The sequence below is a fragment of the Salmo salar genome, chromosome ssa28 (assembly GCF_905237065.1).
Source record: "Salmo salar chromosome ssa28, Ssal_v3.1, whole genome shotgun sequence".
Taxonomy (NCBI): Eukaryota; Metazoa; Chordata; class Actinopteri; order Salmoniformes; family Salmonidae; genus Salmo; species Salmo salar.
The window spans coordinates 13,416,600-13,436,486 of record NC_059469.1 but is presented as its reverse complement, the minus strand read 5'-3'; the positions used below and the strand labels follow the sequence as shown (position 1 = coordinate 13,436,486).

The 19,887-nt window shown below is 48.7% G+C and overlaps 1 protein-coding gene across 1 annotated transcript in view; it reads left to right on the top strand.

Moving 5' to 3' along the window:
- Positions 1 to 19,887, top strand: part of LOC106589513 (C-Jun-amino-terminal kinase-interacting protein 4-like) — a 57,031-nt gene that overhangs the window by 30,478 nt on the left and 6,666 nt on the right. The window contains exons 5-20 of the mRNA XM_045709941.1: positions 3,736 to 3,880; positions 9,154 to 9,222; positions 10,007 to 10,538; positions 10,744 to 10,834; positions 11,094 to 11,230; positions 11,577 to 11,634; positions 11,850 to 12,002; positions 12,124 to 12,184; positions 13,830 to 13,960; positions 14,221 to 14,277; positions 15,901 to 16,080; positions 16,268 to 16,400; positions 16,510 to 16,605; positions 18,155 to 18,327; positions 18,479 to 18,645; positions 18,762 to 18,986. Of these exons, the coding sequence (XP_045565897.1) occupies positions 3,736 to 3,880; positions 9,154 to 9,222; positions 10,007 to 10,538; positions 10,744 to 10,834; positions 11,094 to 11,230; positions 11,577 to 11,634; positions 11,850 to 12,002; positions 12,124 to 12,184; positions 13,830 to 13,960; positions 14,221 to 14,277; positions 15,901 to 16,080; positions 16,268 to 16,400; positions 16,510 to 16,605; positions 18,155 to 18,327; positions 18,479 to 18,645; positions 18,762 to 18,986 (2,408 nt within the window). The remainder of the gene's footprint in view (positions 1 to 3,735; positions 3,881 to 9,153; positions 9,223 to 10,006; positions 10,539 to 10,743; positions 10,835 to 11,093; positions 11,231 to 11,576; positions 11,635 to 11,849; positions 12,003 to 12,123; positions 12,185 to 13,829; positions 13,961 to 14,220; positions 14,278 to 15,900; positions 16,081 to 16,267; positions 16,401 to 16,509; positions 16,606 to 18,154; positions 18,328 to 18,478; positions 18,646 to 18,761; positions 18,987 to 19,887) is intronic.

Here is a 19,887-nt window from a genome sequence, read left to right as displayed (position 1 = left end):
TGCTGTCGGGTTTGTCGCTGCGGTCCGTTTGTCGCTCGTCGCTGGTCTGTCGTCGCTGCTGCGCCGTTTGTGCCGCTGTCTGCGTCGCTGCCGCTGTCGGTCGCTGCGTCCGTTTGTCGCCGCTGCGTCGGTTTGTCGCTGCTCGCGTCCGTTTGTCGCCGGCGGGTCTGCTCTGTCGCTGCTCGCTGTCGGCTTGTCGCTGCTGTCTGGTTTGTCGCCGCCGCTGTCGGTTGTCGCCGCGTCGGTTTGTCGCTGCGCGGTCTGCTCGCCGCGGCCCGGTCGCTGTCTGTTGTCGCGGTCGGCCCGTTTGTCGCTGCCGCTTCCGCCCGCTTGTCGCGGGTCCGGCCGGTTTGTCGCCGCTCGTCCGCCCATCCGTCTGTCGCTGGCTTCGGTCCGTTTGTTCGTCGCGGTCCGCCCGCCGTTTGTCGCTTCCGCCCGCTTGTCGCCGTCGGGCCCGTTTGTCGCCGGCTCGTCGCCGCCGGTCGCGGTCGTCGCTGCCCGTCGCTGGTCCGCCGCCGGTCCGCTGCTCGTCGGCCGCCGTCGGCTGCTGGTCCGCTGCCGTCTGCGCCGTCTGCGCTTGTCGCTGGTCTGCTGGTCGCTGGCCGCGGGTCCGCTTTCGCTGGTCCGCTTTCGCTGTCGCGGTCCGCTGGTCGCTGGTCTCGTTTTCGCTGTCGCTCGGTCCGTTTGTCGCGGTCCGTTTGTCGCGTCCTCGGTTCGTTCGTCCGCCGCTTTCGCTTCGGGTCCTCGGTTCGTTCGTTCGTCCGTCTGTCTCGTCCGCCGCCGCTCGTCCTCTCTGTTCGTCTGTCTGTCCGCCGCCGCCGGGTCCTCGGTTCGTCTGGCTGTCCGCCGCCGCTGGGTCTTCTGTCCGCCGCCGCTTCGGTCCTCGGTTCGTCCGTTCGTCCATCGCGCTCGGTCCTCGGTTCGTCGCCGCTGGTCCTCGGTCGTCTGTCCTCTGTTCGTCCGTCCGCCGCCGCCGTCCTCGGTCGGGTCGGTTCGTTGTCGCCGCTTTCGGGTCCGTTTGTCGCCGCTGTCCGGTTTGTCGCCGGGTCGCTGCCGTGTCTCGTTTGTCGCTGCTGCTGGTGTTTGTCGCCGCTTTCGCTGTCTGCGTTTGTCGCCGCTTCGCCGTCGGTCGGGTTTGTCGCTGCTGCTGGCGGGTCCGCCGCCGCTGTCCGTTTGTCGCTGCTGCTGCGGTCCGTTTGTCGCTGTGTTTGTCGCCGCCGTGCGCGTCGGTTTGTCGCCGCCGCTGGTCCGCTTGTCGCTGCTGTCGGCTTGTCGCTGCCGCTGGTTCGTTTGTCGCTGCTGCTGGTCCGTTTGTCGCTTGCTCGGTCCGTTTGTCGCTGCTCGCCGTCCGTTTGTCGCCGCTGTCCGTTTGTCGCTGCTGTCTGTTTGTCGCTGCTGCGGTCCGTTTGTCGCTGCGGCCTGCCGCCGCTGTCTGGTCCCGTTTGTCGCTGTCCGCCCGCTTGTCGCTGCTCGTCTGCTTGTTGTTTCGGTCCGCCGCGTTTGTCGCTTGCTTGTCCGTTTGTCGCTGTCGGTTTGTCGCGTCGGTTTGTCGCGGTCTGTTTGTCGCTGGGTCCGCCCGCCGCTGGTCCGCTTGCCGCTGCGGTCCGTCCGCCGCCGTCTGCCTCTTCCGTCGCGCTGGCGCTCCGCTTGTCGCGCCCGTTTGTCGCTCGTTCCTGCCGCCGCTTCCGGCCCGCTTGTCGCCGCCGCTTCCGCCGCTTCGTCGTGGTCTGCCCGCTTGTCGCCGCCCGTCGGTCTGCCGTCCGGTTTGTCGCTTGTTTCGGTCCGCTTTGCTCGTCGCGTCCGCCCGCCGCTTGTCGCTTCCGTCGTCTGTCGCCGGTCTGGCCCGCTTGTCGCTGGTCTGTCGCTGGGTTCGTCGCCGGTCCGTCGCTCGTCTGCTGCCGTCCGCCGCTGGTCTGCTGCCGTCCGCTGCGGTCCGCTGGTCGCTGTCGCGTCCGCTCGCGGGTCCGTCGGTCGCTCCGGTCCGTTCTCGCTGGGTCGCTCGGTCCGTCGGTCGCTCGGTCCGTCTCTCGCTCGGTCGCTCGGTCCGTCTGTCGCTCGGTCCGTCTGTCGCTCGGTCCCTCGGTCTGTCTGTCCGTCGCTCGCTCGGTCCCTCGGTCTGTCTGTCTGTCCGTCTGTCTGTCCGTCGCTCGCTCGGTCCCTCTCTGTCTGTCTGTCTGTCCGTCGCTCGCTCGGTCCCTCGGTCTGTCTGGCTGTCCGTCGCTCGCTCGGTCCTTCTGTCCGTCGCTCGCTCGGTCCCTCGGTCTGTCTGTCTGTCCATCGCTCGCTCGGTCCCTCGGTCTGTCGCTCGCTCGGTCCCTCGGTCTGTCTGTCCTTCTGTCTGTCCGTCCGTCGCTCGCTCGGTCCCTCGGTCGGTCGGTCTGTCCGTCCGTCGCTCGCTCGGTCCCTCTGTCTGTCTGTCGCATGCTCGGTCCCTCCGTCCGTCCGTCGCTCGGTCCGACCGTCCGTCGCTCGGTCCTTCGGTCCGTCCGTCCGTCGCTCGCTCGGTCCCTCGGTCCGTCCGTCGCTCGGTCCCTCGGTCTGTCCGTCGCTCGCTCGGTCCCTCGGTCTGTCCGTCGCTCGCTCGGTCCCTCGGTCTGTCCGTCGCTCGCTCGGTCCCTCGGTCTGTCTGTCTGTCCGTCGCCCCTCTGTCTGTCGCTCGGTCCCTTGGTCTGTCTGTCGCTCGGTCCCTTGGTCTCTCGGTCTGTTTCTGTCGCTTGCGCTCTGTCTCGCGTTCTCTGTCCCGCTCGATCTCGCTCGCTGTCTGTCCCTCTCTCGCTCTCTGTCTGTCCCACAATTTCAATTTAAGGGCTTTATTGGCATGGGAAACATATGCCAAAGCAAGTGAAGTAGATAATAAACAAAAGTGAAATAAACAAATGTTATTCTCTCTTTCTCTCAGTTCAATTTAAGGGGCTTTATTGTCATGGGAAACTCTGTGTTTTCTATGGACTGCTACCATTCCATACATCCTGCTCTTTTCAACATGGAAGCCTTTGTTTCTGCCTACTGTACCTTTTTGATAGCTCCTCATTGATGTGGGTGGGTTGATATTGTGCTCCACTTCCATTGATCTTCAGAGGCTGATAATGTTTGATGCTTAAAGCAAGGGAATATTTGTTAACTTCAGAGACCTATAGGGTCTATGGAACTTTGAAAATCCTTGAAAGTGTGTGATGTATTGGGTCATCAGAGAACTGTGGGTGCTGAGGGAGAGCATGGAAGTGTGGAAGCTAGCAGGTGAGTGTGTACGCTGTGCATGAAGGATTCGTTTTGTCATTAGAGGGGAAGCTAGAGAAAGGACGCAATGTGTGGAAAAGAAGAACCACCACTGTGGGAATCTACCAGTTCTTCAGTCACTGGCCTGATATAGAGACGCAGAGGTTACTGAGAGACCAGAGTGATGTCACCCCTCGTACTAAAGCACCAAATAGAAACTGCTGTAGTGCCTCCTTGCAAAGTTTCAAATGATTCATGTCTTGTTTTTTTGTTGCCATGTTTTGGGTGTGAAATTTCTTCATGATGTTCGCTAGCTTTCATGCCTGCAGCAGGAGTATTGACTTGCGTTTTTAATCACAACATACTGACCAGCCTCTGTAAGGCTTATAAATCAGCTCAGTGACTCCATTATGAAATCCTTTGTTACAGGGTACACCTCACACTCTTACACTATCCAACACTGTCACACATTTCTCTGTGGATTTCACCTCACCCTCCTTTTTATCTTTCTGAATACAGGAAGGAGCGTCCCATCTCAATGGGGTTATTCCCATTACCAGGATATGATTTGACCAGTGACTCGCAGAGGGAAGCTGTTGAAACGCCGTCTGAAGCCTGGAGATGTAAGGACTTGAGCCACGCTCGCTCCAACACCAGCCTCAAGGTATCAATATACTCCTCACCTGCCAGTCACTTTTAAACTGATGCAGAAGTTATACTAACATTCGCTGACTGTTTTGGACATACTTTTCAGGAATTCACTGTGGGAGTACAAAGTGAACTTGGTGGTTTGAATCTGGACCAGCATTCTGAGATGAATAACCGTACCCTCAGATCTTTTTTTTAATTACATTTTTTTCACCTTTATTTAACCAGGTAGGCTAGTTGAGAACAAGTTCTCATTTACAACTGCGACCTGGCCAAGATAAAGCGTAGCAGTTTGACACATACAACAACATGGAATAAACAAAACATACAGTCAATAATACAGTAGAACAAAAGAAAACAAAAAAGTCTATATACAGTGAGTGCAAATGAGGTAAGATAAGGTAATAAATAGGCTATGGTGGCGAAGTAATTACAATATAGCAATTAAACACTGGAATGGTAGGATGTGCAGAAGATGAATGTGCAAGTAGAGATACTGGGGTGCAAAGGAGCAAGATAAATAAATAAATAAATACAGTATGGGGATGAGGTAGGTAGATAGATGGGCTGTTTACAGATGGGCTATGTGCAGTGATCTGTGAGCTGCTCTGACAGCTGGTACTTAAAGCTAGTGAGGGAGATATGAGTCTCCAGTTTCAGAGATTTTTGCAGTTCGTTCCAGTCATTGGCAGCAGAGAACTGGAAGGAAAGACGACCAAAGGAGGAATTGGCTTTGGGGGTGACCAGTGAGATATACCTGCTGGAGCGCGTGCTTCTATGGTGACCAGTGAGCTGAGATAAGGCGGGGCTTTACCTAGCAGAGACTTGTAGATAACCTGTAGCCAGTGGGTTTGGCGACGAGTATGAAGCGAGGGCCAGCCAACGAGAGCGTACAGGTCGCAATGGTGGGTAGTATATGGGGCTTTGGTGACAAAACTAATAGCACTGTGATAGACTGCATCCAGTTTGTTGAGTAGATTGTTGGAGGCTATTTTATAGATGACATCACTGAAGTCGAGGATCGGTAGGATGGTCAGTTTTACGAGGGTGTGTTTGGCAGCATGAGTGAAGGATGCTTTGTTGCGATATAGGAAGCCGATTCTAGATTTAATTTTGGATTGGAGATGCTTAATGTGAGTCTGGAAGGAGAGTTTACAGTCTAACCAGACACCCAGGTATTTGTAGTGGTCCACGTATTCTAAGTCAGAGCCGTCCAGAGTAGTGATGCTGGACGGGCGAGCAGGTGCGGGCAATGATCGATTGAATAGCATGCATGCATTTAGTTCTATCTGCGTTTAAGAGCAGTTGGAGGCCGCGGAAGGAGAGTTGTATGGCATTGAAGTTCGTATGGAGGTTAGTTAACACAGTGTCCAAAGAGGGGCCAGAAGTATACAGAATGGTGTCGTCTGCGTAGAAGTGGATCAGAGAATCACCAGCAGCAAGAGCGACATCATTGATGTATATAGAGAAGAGAGTCGGCCCGAGAATTGAGCCCTGTGGCACATCCATAGAGACTGCCAGAGGTCCGGACAACAGGCCCTCCGATTTGACACACTGAACTCTATCAGAGAAGTAGTTGGTAAACCAGGCAAGGCAATCATTTGAGAAACCAAGGCTGTCAAGTCTGCCAATAAGAATGTGGTGATTGACAGAGTCGAAAGCCTTGGCCAGGTCGATGAATACGGCTGCACAGTAATGTCTCTTATCGATGGCGGTTATGATGTCGTTTAGGACCTTGAGCGTGGCTGAGGTGCACCCATGACCAGCTCTGAAACCAGATTGCATAGCAGAGAAGGTACGGTGGGATTCGAAATGGTCGGTAATTTGTTTGTTAACTTGGCTTTCGAAGACCTTTGAAAGACTGGGTAGGATAGATATAGGTCTGTAGCAGTTTGGGTCTAGAGTGTCACCCCCTTTGAAGAGGGGGATGACTGCGGCAGCTTTCCAATCTTTGGGAATCTCAGACGATACGAAAGAGAGGTTGAACAGGCTATTAATAGGGGTTGCAACAATTTCAGCAGATAATTTTAGAAAGAGAGGGTCCAGATTGTCTAGCCCGGCTGATTTGTATGGGTCCAGATTTTGCAGCTCTTTCAGAACATCAGCTATTTGGGTGACGGAGAAATGGTGGGGGCTTTGGCGGGTTGCTGTGTAGGGTGCCGGGCAGTTGACCGGGGTAGGGGTAGCCAGGTGGAAAGCATGGCCAGCGGTAGAGAAATGCTTATTGAAATTCTCAATTATAGTGGATTTATCGGTGGTAAGTGTTTCCTAGCCTCAGAGCAGTGGGCAGCTGGGAGGAGGTGCCCTTATTCTCCATGGACTTTACAGTGTCCCAGAACTTTTTTGAGTTAGTACTACAGGATGCACATTTCTGTTTGAAAAAGCTAGCCTTAGCTTTTCTAACTGCCTGTGTATATTTGTTCCTAACTTCCCTGAAAGTTGCATATCACGGGGGCTATTCGATGCTAATGCAGAACGCCACAGGATGTTTTTGTGCTGATCAAGGGCAGACAGGTCTGGAGTGAACCAAGGACTATATCTATTCCTAGTTCTAAATTTTTTGAGTAGGGCATGCTTATTTAAGATTGTGAGGAAGGCACTTTTAAAGAATAGCCAGGCATCATCTACTGATGGGATGAGGTCAATGTCATTCCAGGATACCCCGGCCAGGTCGATTCGAAAGGCCTGCTCGCAGAAGTGTTTTAGGGAGTGTTTGACAGTGATGAGGGGTGGTCGTTTGGTCGCAGACCCATTACGGATGCAGGCAATGAGGCAGTGATCGCTGAGATCTTGATTGAAAACAGCAGAGGTGTATTTGGAGGGCGAGTTTGTTAGGATGACATCTATGAGGGTGCCCGTGTTTACGGATTTGGAGTTGTACCTGGTAGATTCATTGATAATTTGTGTGAGATTGAGGGCATCAAGCTTAGATTGTAGGATGGCCGGGGTGTTAAGCATGTCCCAGTTTAGGTCATCTAGTAGCACGAGCTCAGAAGATAGATGGGGGGCAATCAATTCACATATGGTATCGAGGGCACAGCTGGGGGCAGAGGGAGGTCTATAGCAAGCGGCAACAGTGAGAGACTTGTTTCTGGAAAGGTGAATTTTTAGAAGTAGAAGCTCGAATTGTTTGGATAGTAATACAGAACTCTGCAGGCTATCTTTGCAGTAGATTGCAACAGCGCCCCCTTTGGCAGTTCTATCTTGGCGGAAAATGTTGTAGTTAGCGATGGAGATTTCAGGGTTTTTGGTTGTTTTCCTAAACCAGGATTCAGACACGGCTAAGACATCCGGGTTGGCAGAGTGTGCTAAAGCAGTGAGTAAAACAAACTTAGGGAGTAGGCTTCTAATGTTAACATGCAATGAAACCAAGGCTTTTACGGTTACAGAAGTCAACAAATGAGAGCACCTGGGAGTGGAGCTAGGCACTGCAGGACCTGGATTAACCTCCACATCACCAGAGGAACAGAGGAGAAGTAGGATAAGGGTACTGCTAAAGGCTATACGAACTGGCCGTCTAGCACGTTTGGAACAGAGAGTAAAAGGAGCAGGTTTCTGGGCACGATAGCATAGATTCAAGGCATAGTGTACAGACCAAGGTAAGGTAGGATGTGAGTACATTGGAGGTAAACCTAGGCATTGAGTAATGATGAGAGAGATATAGTCTCTAGAGACGTTTAAACCAGGTGATGTCATCGCATATGTAGGAGGTGGAACAACATGGTTGGTTAAGGCATATTGAGCAGGGCTAACCCACCATGCCTCCTCTTAGCGTTTCTCAGGAATCTGAAGGGTGACATAAGACGGGTAATTTGGCCCGGAGTAGATGGTCTGTGTGGAAACATACACTTTCAACCGTTCACTCTGTCAGCAGACGGGAAGGCTTATTGAAAAGGACGTTTGATTCAGTGTGTCTGTGGTACCAAAGCACGATTGAGAGGTAAACTTGGATCAGTGTGCATGGAATGCTTAAGAAGGCATTGAGGGAGGGCAGGGGGGCTGTGTGTGTCTGAGGGCCCATGGAAGTGGTACCATTCGGGGCCGGGAGCAGGGGAAGAGGGGAACAAAGGAGAGAACAGAGGAACAGGACAGTGTCTGAGCAGACCAAAGGGACGCTTTCAGCTGGGGCCACACGAGAACCTCACCATGGTTGCCGCAAGCAAGGTTCCGTCATGAATATTAATGAATGCTCGGATGATTAAATATTCATTTGTTTTGATATTTTACTCCTCGTTGCCAGATAGAAATGATTCAGATACCAGGAAGAGGGGGCTTCATATCAGAAGTTCCAAGACAACATTTGACATAAGATATGAGACCAGTAGATGAAACTCAACTGCCGATGTTTCAGCTCAGCCCTGGCTGCTACTAAGTCATCTTTCTACTTAATCCTCCTCTCCATCAAACCTCTCTTTTCTTTCTCTATCCCTGATCCCACTAAACTATCCCTTTCTCACTTTCACGGTGGATCTCTCAAGCTGACTTTTTAACACACACACACACACACACACACACACACACACACACACACACACACACACACACACACACACACACACACACACAGCCCCAGTTCAGACTCACAGGGACGCCTTTGTGTTACAGCCTCTGACTCGACATTTCCCAAAGATTTATAGTTTTCGGTTACAGTCCCCCCTCCCACTTTCTCTCTCTCTCTCTTTCTCTCACCCCCGCCAATTATATCTCTCTCTGTCTCAGGTTTGTACACAGACACACAGTGTCAGCAGAGCTTAGAGTTTTTTGTCATGGAAAGCATCAGCTTTATCAGTCTGATGGACAGAAGAGAAGCTAGGCTCTGATAGGCTGACAGGTGATACTATGGCAACGGCAGAGAGGATGACGCCAGTGAGGGAAAGTGGGGGAGTACTCCCAAGGGTAGAAGGGAAAATAAAGGCGGGGAGAGTGAAGGACAGAACATGAGAAACTCTGGTGTAGTGGATGTCAGCCAGTGTTTTGCCAATGGTCTTTTCTGAGGCTATTCTAAAAAGCCATATGAAGTATGTAACGCAGTCAGTTTAATGGTTGACTGCAGTAGAAAGCCTGGGTAGACTACCTCTGGAAGTGGCTGCTCATCAGAACGTCTAACCCATTTGTCACCGTCAGTCCAACACGTCTGACTCCACCGGCCCTTTCACTTGATCCACTGTCTTTATACTTAATTCATGATTTGCAATAATCTTTTTTCAACATAAACCTGCTGTTCCCCCCCTCTCCAGTTGTGATCACGGCTCTAAAACAGACCTTCACTGTCATTTTTCTCTTAACCAGTTGGGGGCGCCAGACTCCCAGAGCAGAGGGCAGAGGCTTTCGGCCAATCAGCAGGCTGAACAGAACCAGGTCCAAACTACCGCGTTGTTGTTGTTGTTGTTGTTATGGCCTGTAGTTGCTGTGTTGTTGACCATGTCGTCTCCATAAAAGCTTCATCTAGCCTTTGTGCCACCATTAGAACACAGTTCACTGCCAGCTGTATGCCACCCAAGCTGCTTAGTCACCTGGATGCCAATGGTTTGACTGTGGGGCGGAATCTAAAATGATCCCTATTCCCTATGTAGTGCATTACCTTCGGCCCTGTGGGGCTCTGACCTAAAGTAGTGCACTATATAGGGAGTAGGGTGCCATTTCAGATGCAACCCAGACTTTCAGGGTTAGTCGGCTTGCTAGGATTACTAATGCATAGACCGTTCCCTCTACTTCGACCTAATCAACTAGCCTTAGCTGTAGAATTGACTAAAACATATTTGTTGATTTAGTTGTGTGCTCTAACAACTTTGATGTGAATTGAGGTGGTTTTTCCGGTTGGTTTTCACTTTGTCTTTTGTTTCAGTGGAAGATGTTGTATTTACTGGGTTTGGGGGGACTTTGTGTTTTTAATTGGTTTTGTTTTATGCACTTTATACCATTTCCTTGTGAATGTTTGAGTGTTCAGGGATGATTTTGACTGGGTATTTAATGGTTGTGTTGGATTGGCTAACCTTTTTTCAAACATCCTTATTCCTTTTTGAGGGAAAGAAGCTAAGACTATTAGAATATAGCCCTTGTGTCCTTGACCATCTGTCAGGATCTCATTTATATTCCTCCTTTTATTCCTCCTCTTCCTCCTCCTCTTCTTTCTCTTCCGTAGGATGAGATGTCTAATGCGAACAGTGGAGACTCCAAGTCCAACACGCCCATGTCTCGTAAAGGGGGCTCCAAGTCAGGGACCTCCATGTCTAGCCATGGTGGAGGCTCCAACTCGGGGACCCCATTTGGGGCTCCCACTCAAGGAGGAGGTTCCAAAATGTCCTCACAACAAGGTGGCTCTAAATCAGGCACCCCCATGTCTTCTCAAGGAGGGGACTCAAAGTCGGTTACCCCAATGTCCACGCAAAACGGGGGCTCTAATTTGGTCATTCCGCTGGCTTCTCAAGGGGGTGGGTCTATGTCGGCCAGTCCCATGTCTACTTCCGAGTCTGACGTTTCCATGGCATCGGTGAGCACGCCACTCCAGGAAGAGTTTGAGGAAGTGGGCAAGGGTCTGAACAGGAACCTGGACAGAAGCAACAGGAAGCCAGAGAACATCAGCAGTAAGAACACCACAGTACCAGAGGGTCAGGAGGGTCCAGAAAGACAGAACTTAGAACTGAGAGGAGGGTCCGGACCTCTCATGGGCACAGGTCAGTACTGCAACTCCAGGGCATAAACTGGGATAACATGGAGATTGGCTATGTTGGGGACTTGGATTTGTTGTATTGTAAAACCTAACAAAAAATGTGTTTGGCATCACATTGACCTCGCTAATGTATTCACCATGTCCAACGTGCCGTATGTCCCACAAGAACAGTAATCTAACATGTTATTCTCTTTCCTCTCCACACGCAGCAGATGATAACAGTGAGTCATTGGAGGTGCAGGCCATCATAGAGTCCACTCCTGAACTGGACATGGACCTTAGCGGCTACAGAGACGCCAGGTAGAGTCAACAGGAAGTAGTGTTTCTATCTCAATGTCTGCATCTCTGTCCTGAACACTCAATCTCCATTTATGTGTCAAACTGTACAGAAAATCCCTTCCAGCTTGGTCCTTTTGAGCCGGATATATAAAACAAATCTATAGAAATTGTATTTTATGATGGAGTGTATTGTAGCTGTGGTCACTCAGATGACCTCTCTCCCTCCCCCCATCCATCTCTTCCCCCCCATCCCTTTCTCCCTCCTCACATCCCTCTCCAGTACTCCTACTAAAGGAGTAGGTATAGAAAACATGGCGTTCGACAGGAACACTGAGTCTCTGTTTGCGGAGCTGTCCTCGGCAGGACCCGACACGGAAATAGACATAGCAGACATGGACGAGGGGGCCGACTTACTGGGTAAGACACTCCCACCCTCCCTCTAGTTCTCCCCTTTTAGCTCCCAAACTCCCAAATTATGTCTAAAATATATACAGTGGGATCTCCCTCTTCATAAGGTTGTAGGTTCAGTGTTCTTTAGGCTGCGTTTTGACCTGTTGGAGTCCCCGTAGAATCATGTGCTGTTAGGTGATCGTCAAGATAATCTGTTTTGTTTTCCACGTCACATTGCCAGCATGGGTCTCAGACCTTAACTTCCTGGGTAAGACTGAAGGAGTGTGTGTGTGTGTCATGCGGTTTATATCATTCCATTTTAGACGGGAGGAATTTCCATTTCTTCTCTTTTTTTTCCTTTTCACCTCCTAAGGTATGGGTCGTGAAGTGGAGCATCTCATCCATGAGAACACTCAGCTGCTGGAGACCAAGTAAGTTGTTTTCAAATCACCTGCGTCCATGCTCCTGAAATCAACGGAACATGAATTAATCAAGCGCAACAATGTTCCATGTTGTGCAGTAGACGGCACACTACTGCCACCTGTTGTTCACGGAGGGATTTAGCTTTCATCAGAGAGTTCTGATGAGGAAGTATGTGTAGGGTCTAATGATAATGCCGTTTAAACTTTGTCCTCCGTCTTGTCAGAAATGCATTGAACCTGGTGAAGAATGACCTGATGGCGCGTGTGGATGAGCTGTCGTGTGAGAAGGAGGTGCTCCAGGGAGAGCTGGAGGCTGTGACTCAGGCCAAGACCAGACTGGAGGAGAAGAGCAAGGAACTGGAGGAGGAACTCAAGAAGTCAGTCTCTACTCTACCCTACCTTTCTCTGTCTGTTTTCTTTCCCTGTTTAGATGAATATAGGATCCCCAGGCATCTCCAGTGTGTGTTCATCTCTAGTGTGTGTGTGTTTCTCTCGTAGGGTTCGGGCTGAGGCGGAGGAGGCCAAAACAAAGACGAAGAGTGAGAACAATGAGGAAGATGTGAGTTCTGTGCGTGTGTGCATGTGTTTGCTGAGATATACTGTTGAATTCGGAAGTTTACATACACTTAGGTTGGAGTAATAAACTCATTTTTCAACCACTCCACAAATTTCTTGTTAACAAACTAGTTTTGGCAAGTCGGTTAGGACATCTACTTTGTGCATGACACAAGTAATTTTTCCAACAATTGTTTACAGACAGATTATTTCACTTATAATTCATTGTATCACAATTCCAGTGGGTCAGAAGTTTACATACACTAAGTCGACTGTGCCTTTTAAACAGCTTGGAAAATTCCAGGAAATGATGTCTTGGCTTACCTTTCAAACTCAGTGACTCTTTGCTTGACATCATGGGAAAATCAAAAGAAATCATCCAAGACCTCAGCAAAAAAATTGTAGACCTCCAAGTCTGGTTCATCCTTGGGAGCAATTTCCAAACGCCTGAAGGTACCACATTCATCTGTACAAACAATAGTATGCAAGTATAAACACCATGGGACCAAGCAGCCATCATACCGCTCAGGAAGGAGACGCGTTCTGTCTCCTAGAGATGAACGTACTTTGGTGCGAAAAGTGCAAATCAATCCCAGAACAACAGCAAAGGACCTTGTGAAGATGCTGGAGGAAACGGGTACAAAAGTATCTATATCCACAGTAAAACGAGTCCTATATCGACATAACCTGAAAGGCCGTTCAGCAAGGAAGAAGCCACTGCTCCAAAACCGTCATAAAAAAGCCAGACTATGGTTTGCAACTGCACATGGGGTCAAAGATCATACTTTTTGGAGAAATGTCCTCTGGTCTGATGAAACAAAAATAGAACTGTTTGGCCATAATGACCATCGTTATGTTTGGAGGGAAAAGAGGGAGGCTTGCAAGCCAAAGAACACCATCCCAACTGTGAAGCACGGGGGTGGAAGTATCATGTTGTGGGGGTGCTTTGCTGCAGGAGGGACTGGTGCACTTCACAAAATAGATGTCAACATGAGGAAGGAAAACTATGTGGATATATTGAAGCAACATCTCAAGACATCAATCAGGAAGTTAAAGCTTGGTCGCAAATGGGTCTTCCAAATGGACAATGACCCCAAGCATACTTACAAAGTTGTGGCAGAATGGCTTAAGGACAACAAAGTCAAGGTTTTGGAGTGGCCATCACAAAGCCCTGACCTCAATCCCATAGAATATTTGTGGGCAGAACTGAAAAGGCGTGTGTGAGCAAGGAGGCCTACAAACCTGACTCAGTTACACCAGCTCTGTCAGGAGGAATGGGCCACAATTCACCCAACTTATTGTGGGAAGCTTGTGGAAGGCTACCCAAAATGTTTGACCCAAGTTAAACAATTTAAAGGCAATGCTACGAAATACTAATTGAGTGTATGCAAACTTCTGACCCACTGGGAATGTGCTGAAATAAATCATTTTCTCTACTATTATTCTGACATTTCACATTCTTAAAATAGTGGTGATCCTAACTGACCTAAAACGGGGAATTTTTACTAGGATTAAATGTCAGGAATTGTGAAACTGAGTTGAAATGTATATGGCTAAGGTGTATGTGAACTTCCGACTTCAACTGTATGTAGGTGTGTGTGTTTTGCTGAGGTGTGTGTGTCTGAGTTTGTTGATACCACTTCTTGCAGGCGGATGTTCCCACGGCCCAGAGGAAGAGGTTCACCAGGGTAGAGATGGCCAGAGTCCTGATGGAGAGGAACCAGTACAAGGAGAGACTGATGGAGCTACAGGAAGCTGTACGATGGACAGAGATGATACGGTAGGGAGGGGGGGGAGAGGAGGGAGGAGAGGAATCATAAGACAAGCTGAGCTAGTCCAAATCCAAATTATGCATATTGAAGAGTTTTTGTCTTTTTGTATTCCAACCACACAATGTGCTTACTGATAAACATGCACCCCTTCTAGTTTGTGTTTTTGTATTTTCTCTCCTGGGCGATTCTAGCTAGTTGAGTAACAAGATCGTTTTTGTCTCAGCTGAATAGTGATAAGTCATTAAATGTGTTGTAATCTTCCCCTCAGAGCATCGAGAGAGAATCCAGCCACCGCAGACAAGAAGAAATCCAGCATCTGGCAGTTGTAAGCTTCACTCCTTTCCTACCGTCTCTCCTTTCCTACCGTCTCTCCTTTCCTACCGTCTCTCCTTTCCTACCGTCTCTCCTTTTATCACTCCTTTTCTTCACTCCTTCAATGTAATCCTTCCCATTTACCACAAATCTCTCCTTTTTTGCGTGCTCTCCTTTTCTCTTTACACTCCACATCTAGGAGCTGTCATACCATACTTGTAGCTAAAACCACTGTAAGATTGTTGATGATCATTTAATCTGATTTCCCTTTTTTTCTTTCTTTTCACGTTTTGATCTCCAGTGTGTAGGTAAACCTTTGACAGGCTAATGGGTCTTTCTGATTTTGGTTCTTAACAAACAAATCAACAAACCAGGGAGTGCCTGCCTGATCAGGGAATGGCTTTTTAGTTGAAGTGTCATTTTGTTTTTGTTGTAAGTCGGAGTGAGTTCAAATTGAGCGAAAATCTCCCAAGGGAAACCAACACTTTTCATCTGCTTTAAAACTATTCACCTACAAATGGAAGACTGTGTGTGTGAGCGTACACGCGTGTCAGTGTGCCTCAGCTTAGTACAAATATTACATATATTTTACTGAAATGTCTTATAAATCGCCATTTCCTGATCTAGGCTCCCCTGTTGGGTTTCAGCAGGAATGGTTATGGTGTGTAATGCATCTGACTAATGGTGAATTTGTATTTGGGGCAGGGGGTAAAGCATTTAGCTGTTGGAGAGGGGTTGCGTGTATTGAATGCATGTTTATTTATGAAGAAATCCCCTGTCTCTCCTGTTGCCCTCTGCTCCTTTGGTCCCTCTCTCTGTTGTATCCTGCCTGATGTTGTTGTTGTTGTTGTCCTATCTGTATGCAGGAGGTGTGTTGGGAGTGGTTGGGATGGGTGATGGAGAAAGAGGGTATAAGTAGTGGAATGGATAGTTGTATTCTAGAGTCAGATACTGTAATCAGAATGTCATCTGTGGTTGGACAGATTTCTAAACTGTTTCACTGAGTTTACGCTTGAGGCTTCTTTCTGCTAGATGGAGAGGGTCATACAGTCATCTATGTTTTGACCTGATGGACTGTAGCTATTTAATCTTCAACCGAAAGAATCCTGATATTTATGGACCTAGTCTTTTCATCACTCTGTTACTAAACAAGCATCGTCTCTAGAGCTGGAATAAGCAGAAATAGTTTGTAACTGTGTTGTGTGTTGAATTACTAACTGCCTGGTTTGTATTACAGTACTAACCAATGCATTCCCTGCTCTCCCATCCCCTGTGAAATCACAAAGTGGACACTCACTCGCTGCTTTAGGTCGGTGTAGTCTGATCCAACCAATCTGATTGAGAAAGGTCTCTTTGCATCATGGCACTGGAACAACAAACATTGTTCTGACCTTTTTGACAGTTTGCCAAGCTCTGTATGGTTCTGATTTTGGCTGTGATTTGGGAACTCAAATGGGTGCGATTTTGGGGGGGGGGGGAGGAGAGAGATAATCAAACCTTGATTTCATTATTTATCCCTTAAACCCTGCTGCTGCTGCTTTGTCTGCCCCTCTATATGTGTCTGTGTGTTCTTTCTTTCCACCTCCTCCTTCCTTCTCCCTCCATCCCTCTCTCCATCCCTCCCTCCGTCCTCCAGTTTCAGTCGGTTGTTCAGTTCGAGTGGAGGAGCTGCTAAGAAGCCTGCGGAGGCTGCGCCAGTGAATGTGAAGTACAACGCCCCCTCCTCCCAGGTCCAGCCCTCTGTGAAGAAGAGGAGCGCAGCTCTGCAACAGCTACCCAGCGACAAGAGCAAGGCTTTTGACTTCCTCAATGAGGAGTGAGTGTTGGAGCCGTCTACCCATCTCTCCATTTCACTCATGATCCAGCCAGTCTTTCACGCATCAAGGATTCAATCATCCTTTGGCCCCACCTCCATGCCACCATCCATTCTTCACTTCATTTACCCATCTACACTGGATAGTATGTCCAGAATAGATTGGATTTTTATTTTTTTCCCAATTCAGGTCTGAGTCAGGCAACATGGTGTCTCGCAGGGAGCAGAAGAGAGCCCAGTACAGACAGGTGAAAGCCCACGTTCAGAAGGAGGACGACGGCAGGGTACAGGCCTACGGGTGGAGCCTGCCGCAGAAATTCAAGGTAGGACAAGTGTCTCTGTGCATTACTTCATATTAGACCTTTTCTGGACGAGGGCTGCACGTTAAGGTTCATTGACTCCAGGTATGCTGACCACTGTGTTATATTACAGGTGGCCAACGGTGGTCAGACGTTAGAGAACAAGATGAAGAATCTACCTGTACCGGTCTACCTCCGACCACTGGATGAGAAAGATGCTACCATGAAGGTGTGTGTATGTGTGCGTGCGCCTTTCCTTACCTTGTATTTCTCTCCATACAGTTCATTCGGAAAGTATTCAGACCCCTTGACGTATATAAAACCGATACCTTATTTACATAAGTATTCAGACCCTTTGCTATGAGACTCAAAATTGAGCTCAGGTGCATCCTGTTTCCATTGATCATCTTTGATGTTTCTACAACTTCATTGGAGTCCACCTGTGGTAAATTCAATTGATTGGACATGATTTGGAAAGGCACACCTGTCTATATAAGGTCCCACAGTTGACAGTGCATGTCAGAGCAAAAACCAAGCCATGAGGTCGAAGGAATTGCCGTAGAGCTCCGAGACAGTATTGTGTCGAGGCACAGACCTGGGGAAGGGTACCAAAACATTTCTGCAGCATTGAAGGTCCCCAAGAACACAGTGCCTAAATCATTCTTAAATGGAAGAAGTTTGGAACCACCAAGAGTCTTCCTAGAGCTGGCCGCCTGGCCAAACTGAGCAATCGGCGGGAGAAGGGCCTTTGTCAGGAAGGTGACCAAGAACCCGATGGTCACTCTGACAGAGCTCCAGAGTTCCTCTGTGGAGATGGGAGACCTTCCAGAAGGACAACAATTCTGCAGCATTCCACCAATCAGGCCTTTATGGTAGAGTGGCCAGACAGAAGCCACTCCTCAGTAAAATGCAAGACAGCCCACTTGGAGTTTGCCAAAAGGCACCTAAAGGACTCTCAGACCATGACAAACAAGATTCTCTGGTCTGATGAAACCAAGCTTTAACTCTTTTGCCTGAATGTCAAGCGTAACGTCTGGAGGAAACCTGGCACCATCCCTACAGTGAAGCATGGTGGTGGCAGCATCATGCTGTGGGGATGTTTTTCAGCGGCAATGACTGGGAGACTAGTCAGGTTCGAGGGAAAGATGAATGGAGCAAAGTACAGAGAGATCCTTGATTAAAAACCTGCTCCAGAGCATCCAGAACCTCAGACTGGGGCGAAGGTTCACCTTCCAACAAGACAACGACCCTAAGCACACATCCAAGACAACGCAGCAGTGGCTTCGGGACAAGTCTCTGAATGTCCCAGCCAGAGCCCGGACTTGAACCAGATCTAACATCTCTGGAGAGACCTGAAAATAGCTGTGCAGCGACGTTCCCCATCCAACCTGACATGGCTTGAGAGGATCTGCAGAAAATAATGGGAGAAACTCCCCAAATACAGGTGTGCCAAGCTTGTAGCGTCATACCCAAGAAGGTTCAAGGCTGTAATCGCTGCCGAAGGTGCTTCAACAAAGTACTGAGTAGAGGGTCTGAATACATATGTACATTTTGATATTTCATTTTATTTTTTATAAATTAGCCAACATTTCTAAACCTGTTTTTGCTTTGTCATTATAGGGTATTGTGTGTAGATTGAGGGGAAAAAAACAAATGTAATCAATTTTAGAATAAGGTTGTAACGTAACAAAATGTGGAAAAAGTCAAGGGGTCTGACTACTTTCTGAATGCACTGTATATGTTACGTATTGCTAAATGTGTGTGTTTATCTCCTGTAGTTGTGGTGTGCTGCGGGTGTGAACCTATCGGGGGGTAAGACTCGTGACGGCGGGTCTATAGTAGGAGCCAGTGTGTTCTACAATGACCTCACCAGCCCTGGTCCTGAGAGCCCTCTCAGGAAGACAGGATCACAGAGCAGTCTGGACAAACTGGACCAGGACCTAAAGGTACATATACATCACACACAGTCACATGGTCATACAGCACACACATGCTTGCACTCATACAATAGACAGACAGAGGCTCATAAGACACACGTGTCTACGTACAGTAAAGACACACACTCACCCACCCTTTCCCGTTGATTGTGTGTGTGTAGGAGCAGGGAAGGAGCTGCTCCACCAGGAGGAGCTGTCCTCTCTGGTGTGGATCTGTACCAGTACTCAGGCCACCACTAAGGTCATCGTCATCGATGCCAACCAGCCTGGGAACGTCCTGGAGAACTTCTTTGTCTGCAACTCCCATGTCCTCTGCATCGCCAGTGTGCCAGGTCTGCGTGTGTTCGTTTGGGTGACATAAACTGAAGACGAGGCAAAATATGTTTTTGTTTTGATTGTAGCTAATCATACCATGTTTGTTTATACATGTTTATATATGGTGTGTCAGGTGCCAGAGAGACAGACTATCCGGCAGGGGAGGAGGTGCCCCATGACGCGGGGTCGGGTGCTGAGGGCGGGACTCTGCAAGCCAGCACAACCAGTAGTTGCTCAATGGGCGAAGCTGGAGTGCTGGCAGGGATCAATGTGGTTGGCTGCTCTACAGAGGGGGCAGTGGCTACCCCCCAGACAGCAGGAGCAGAGAATGACACCGACACAGGTAAGATTAGTACACGCACGCAGGCATACAGTTGAAGTCGGAAGTTTACATACACTTAGGTTGGAGTCATTAAAACTCATTTTTCAACCACTCCACAAATTTCTTGTTAACAAACTATAGTTTTGGCAAGTCGGTTAAGACATCTACTTTGTGCATGACACAAGTAATTTTTCCAACAATTGTTTATAGACAGATTATTTCACTTATAATTCACTATATCACAATTCCAGTGGGTCAGAAGTTTACATACACTAAGTTGACTGTGCCTTTTAAACAGCTTGGAAAATTCCAGAAAATGATGTCATGGCTTTAGAAGCTTCTGATGGGCTAATTGACATCGTTTGAGTCAGTTGGAGGTGTACCTGTGGATGTATTTCAAGGCCTACCTTCAAACTCAGTGACTCTTTGCTTGTCATCCATGGGATCAAAAGACATCAGCCAAGACCTCAGAAAACAAATGTAGACCTCCACAAGTCTGGCTCATCCTTGGGAGCAATTTCCAAACGCCTGAAGGTACCACGTTCATCTGTACAAACAATAGTATGCAAGTATAAACACCATGGGACCACGCAGCCGTCATACCGCTCAGGAAGGAGACGCGTTCTGTCTCCTAGAGATGAACGTACTTTGGTGCAAAAAGTGCAAATCAATCCCAGAACAGCAGCAAAGGACCTTGTGAAGATTCTGGAGGAAACAGGTACAAAAGTATCTAAATCCACAGTAAAACAAGTCCTGTATCGACGTAACCTGAAAGGCCGCTCTGCAAGGAAGAAGCCACTGCTCCAAAACCGCCATAAAAAAGCCAGACTATGTTTCGCAACTGCACATGGGGACAAAGATGATACTTTTTGGAGAAATGTCCTCTGGTCTGATGAAACAAAAATAGAACTGTTTGTCCATAATGACCATCGTTATG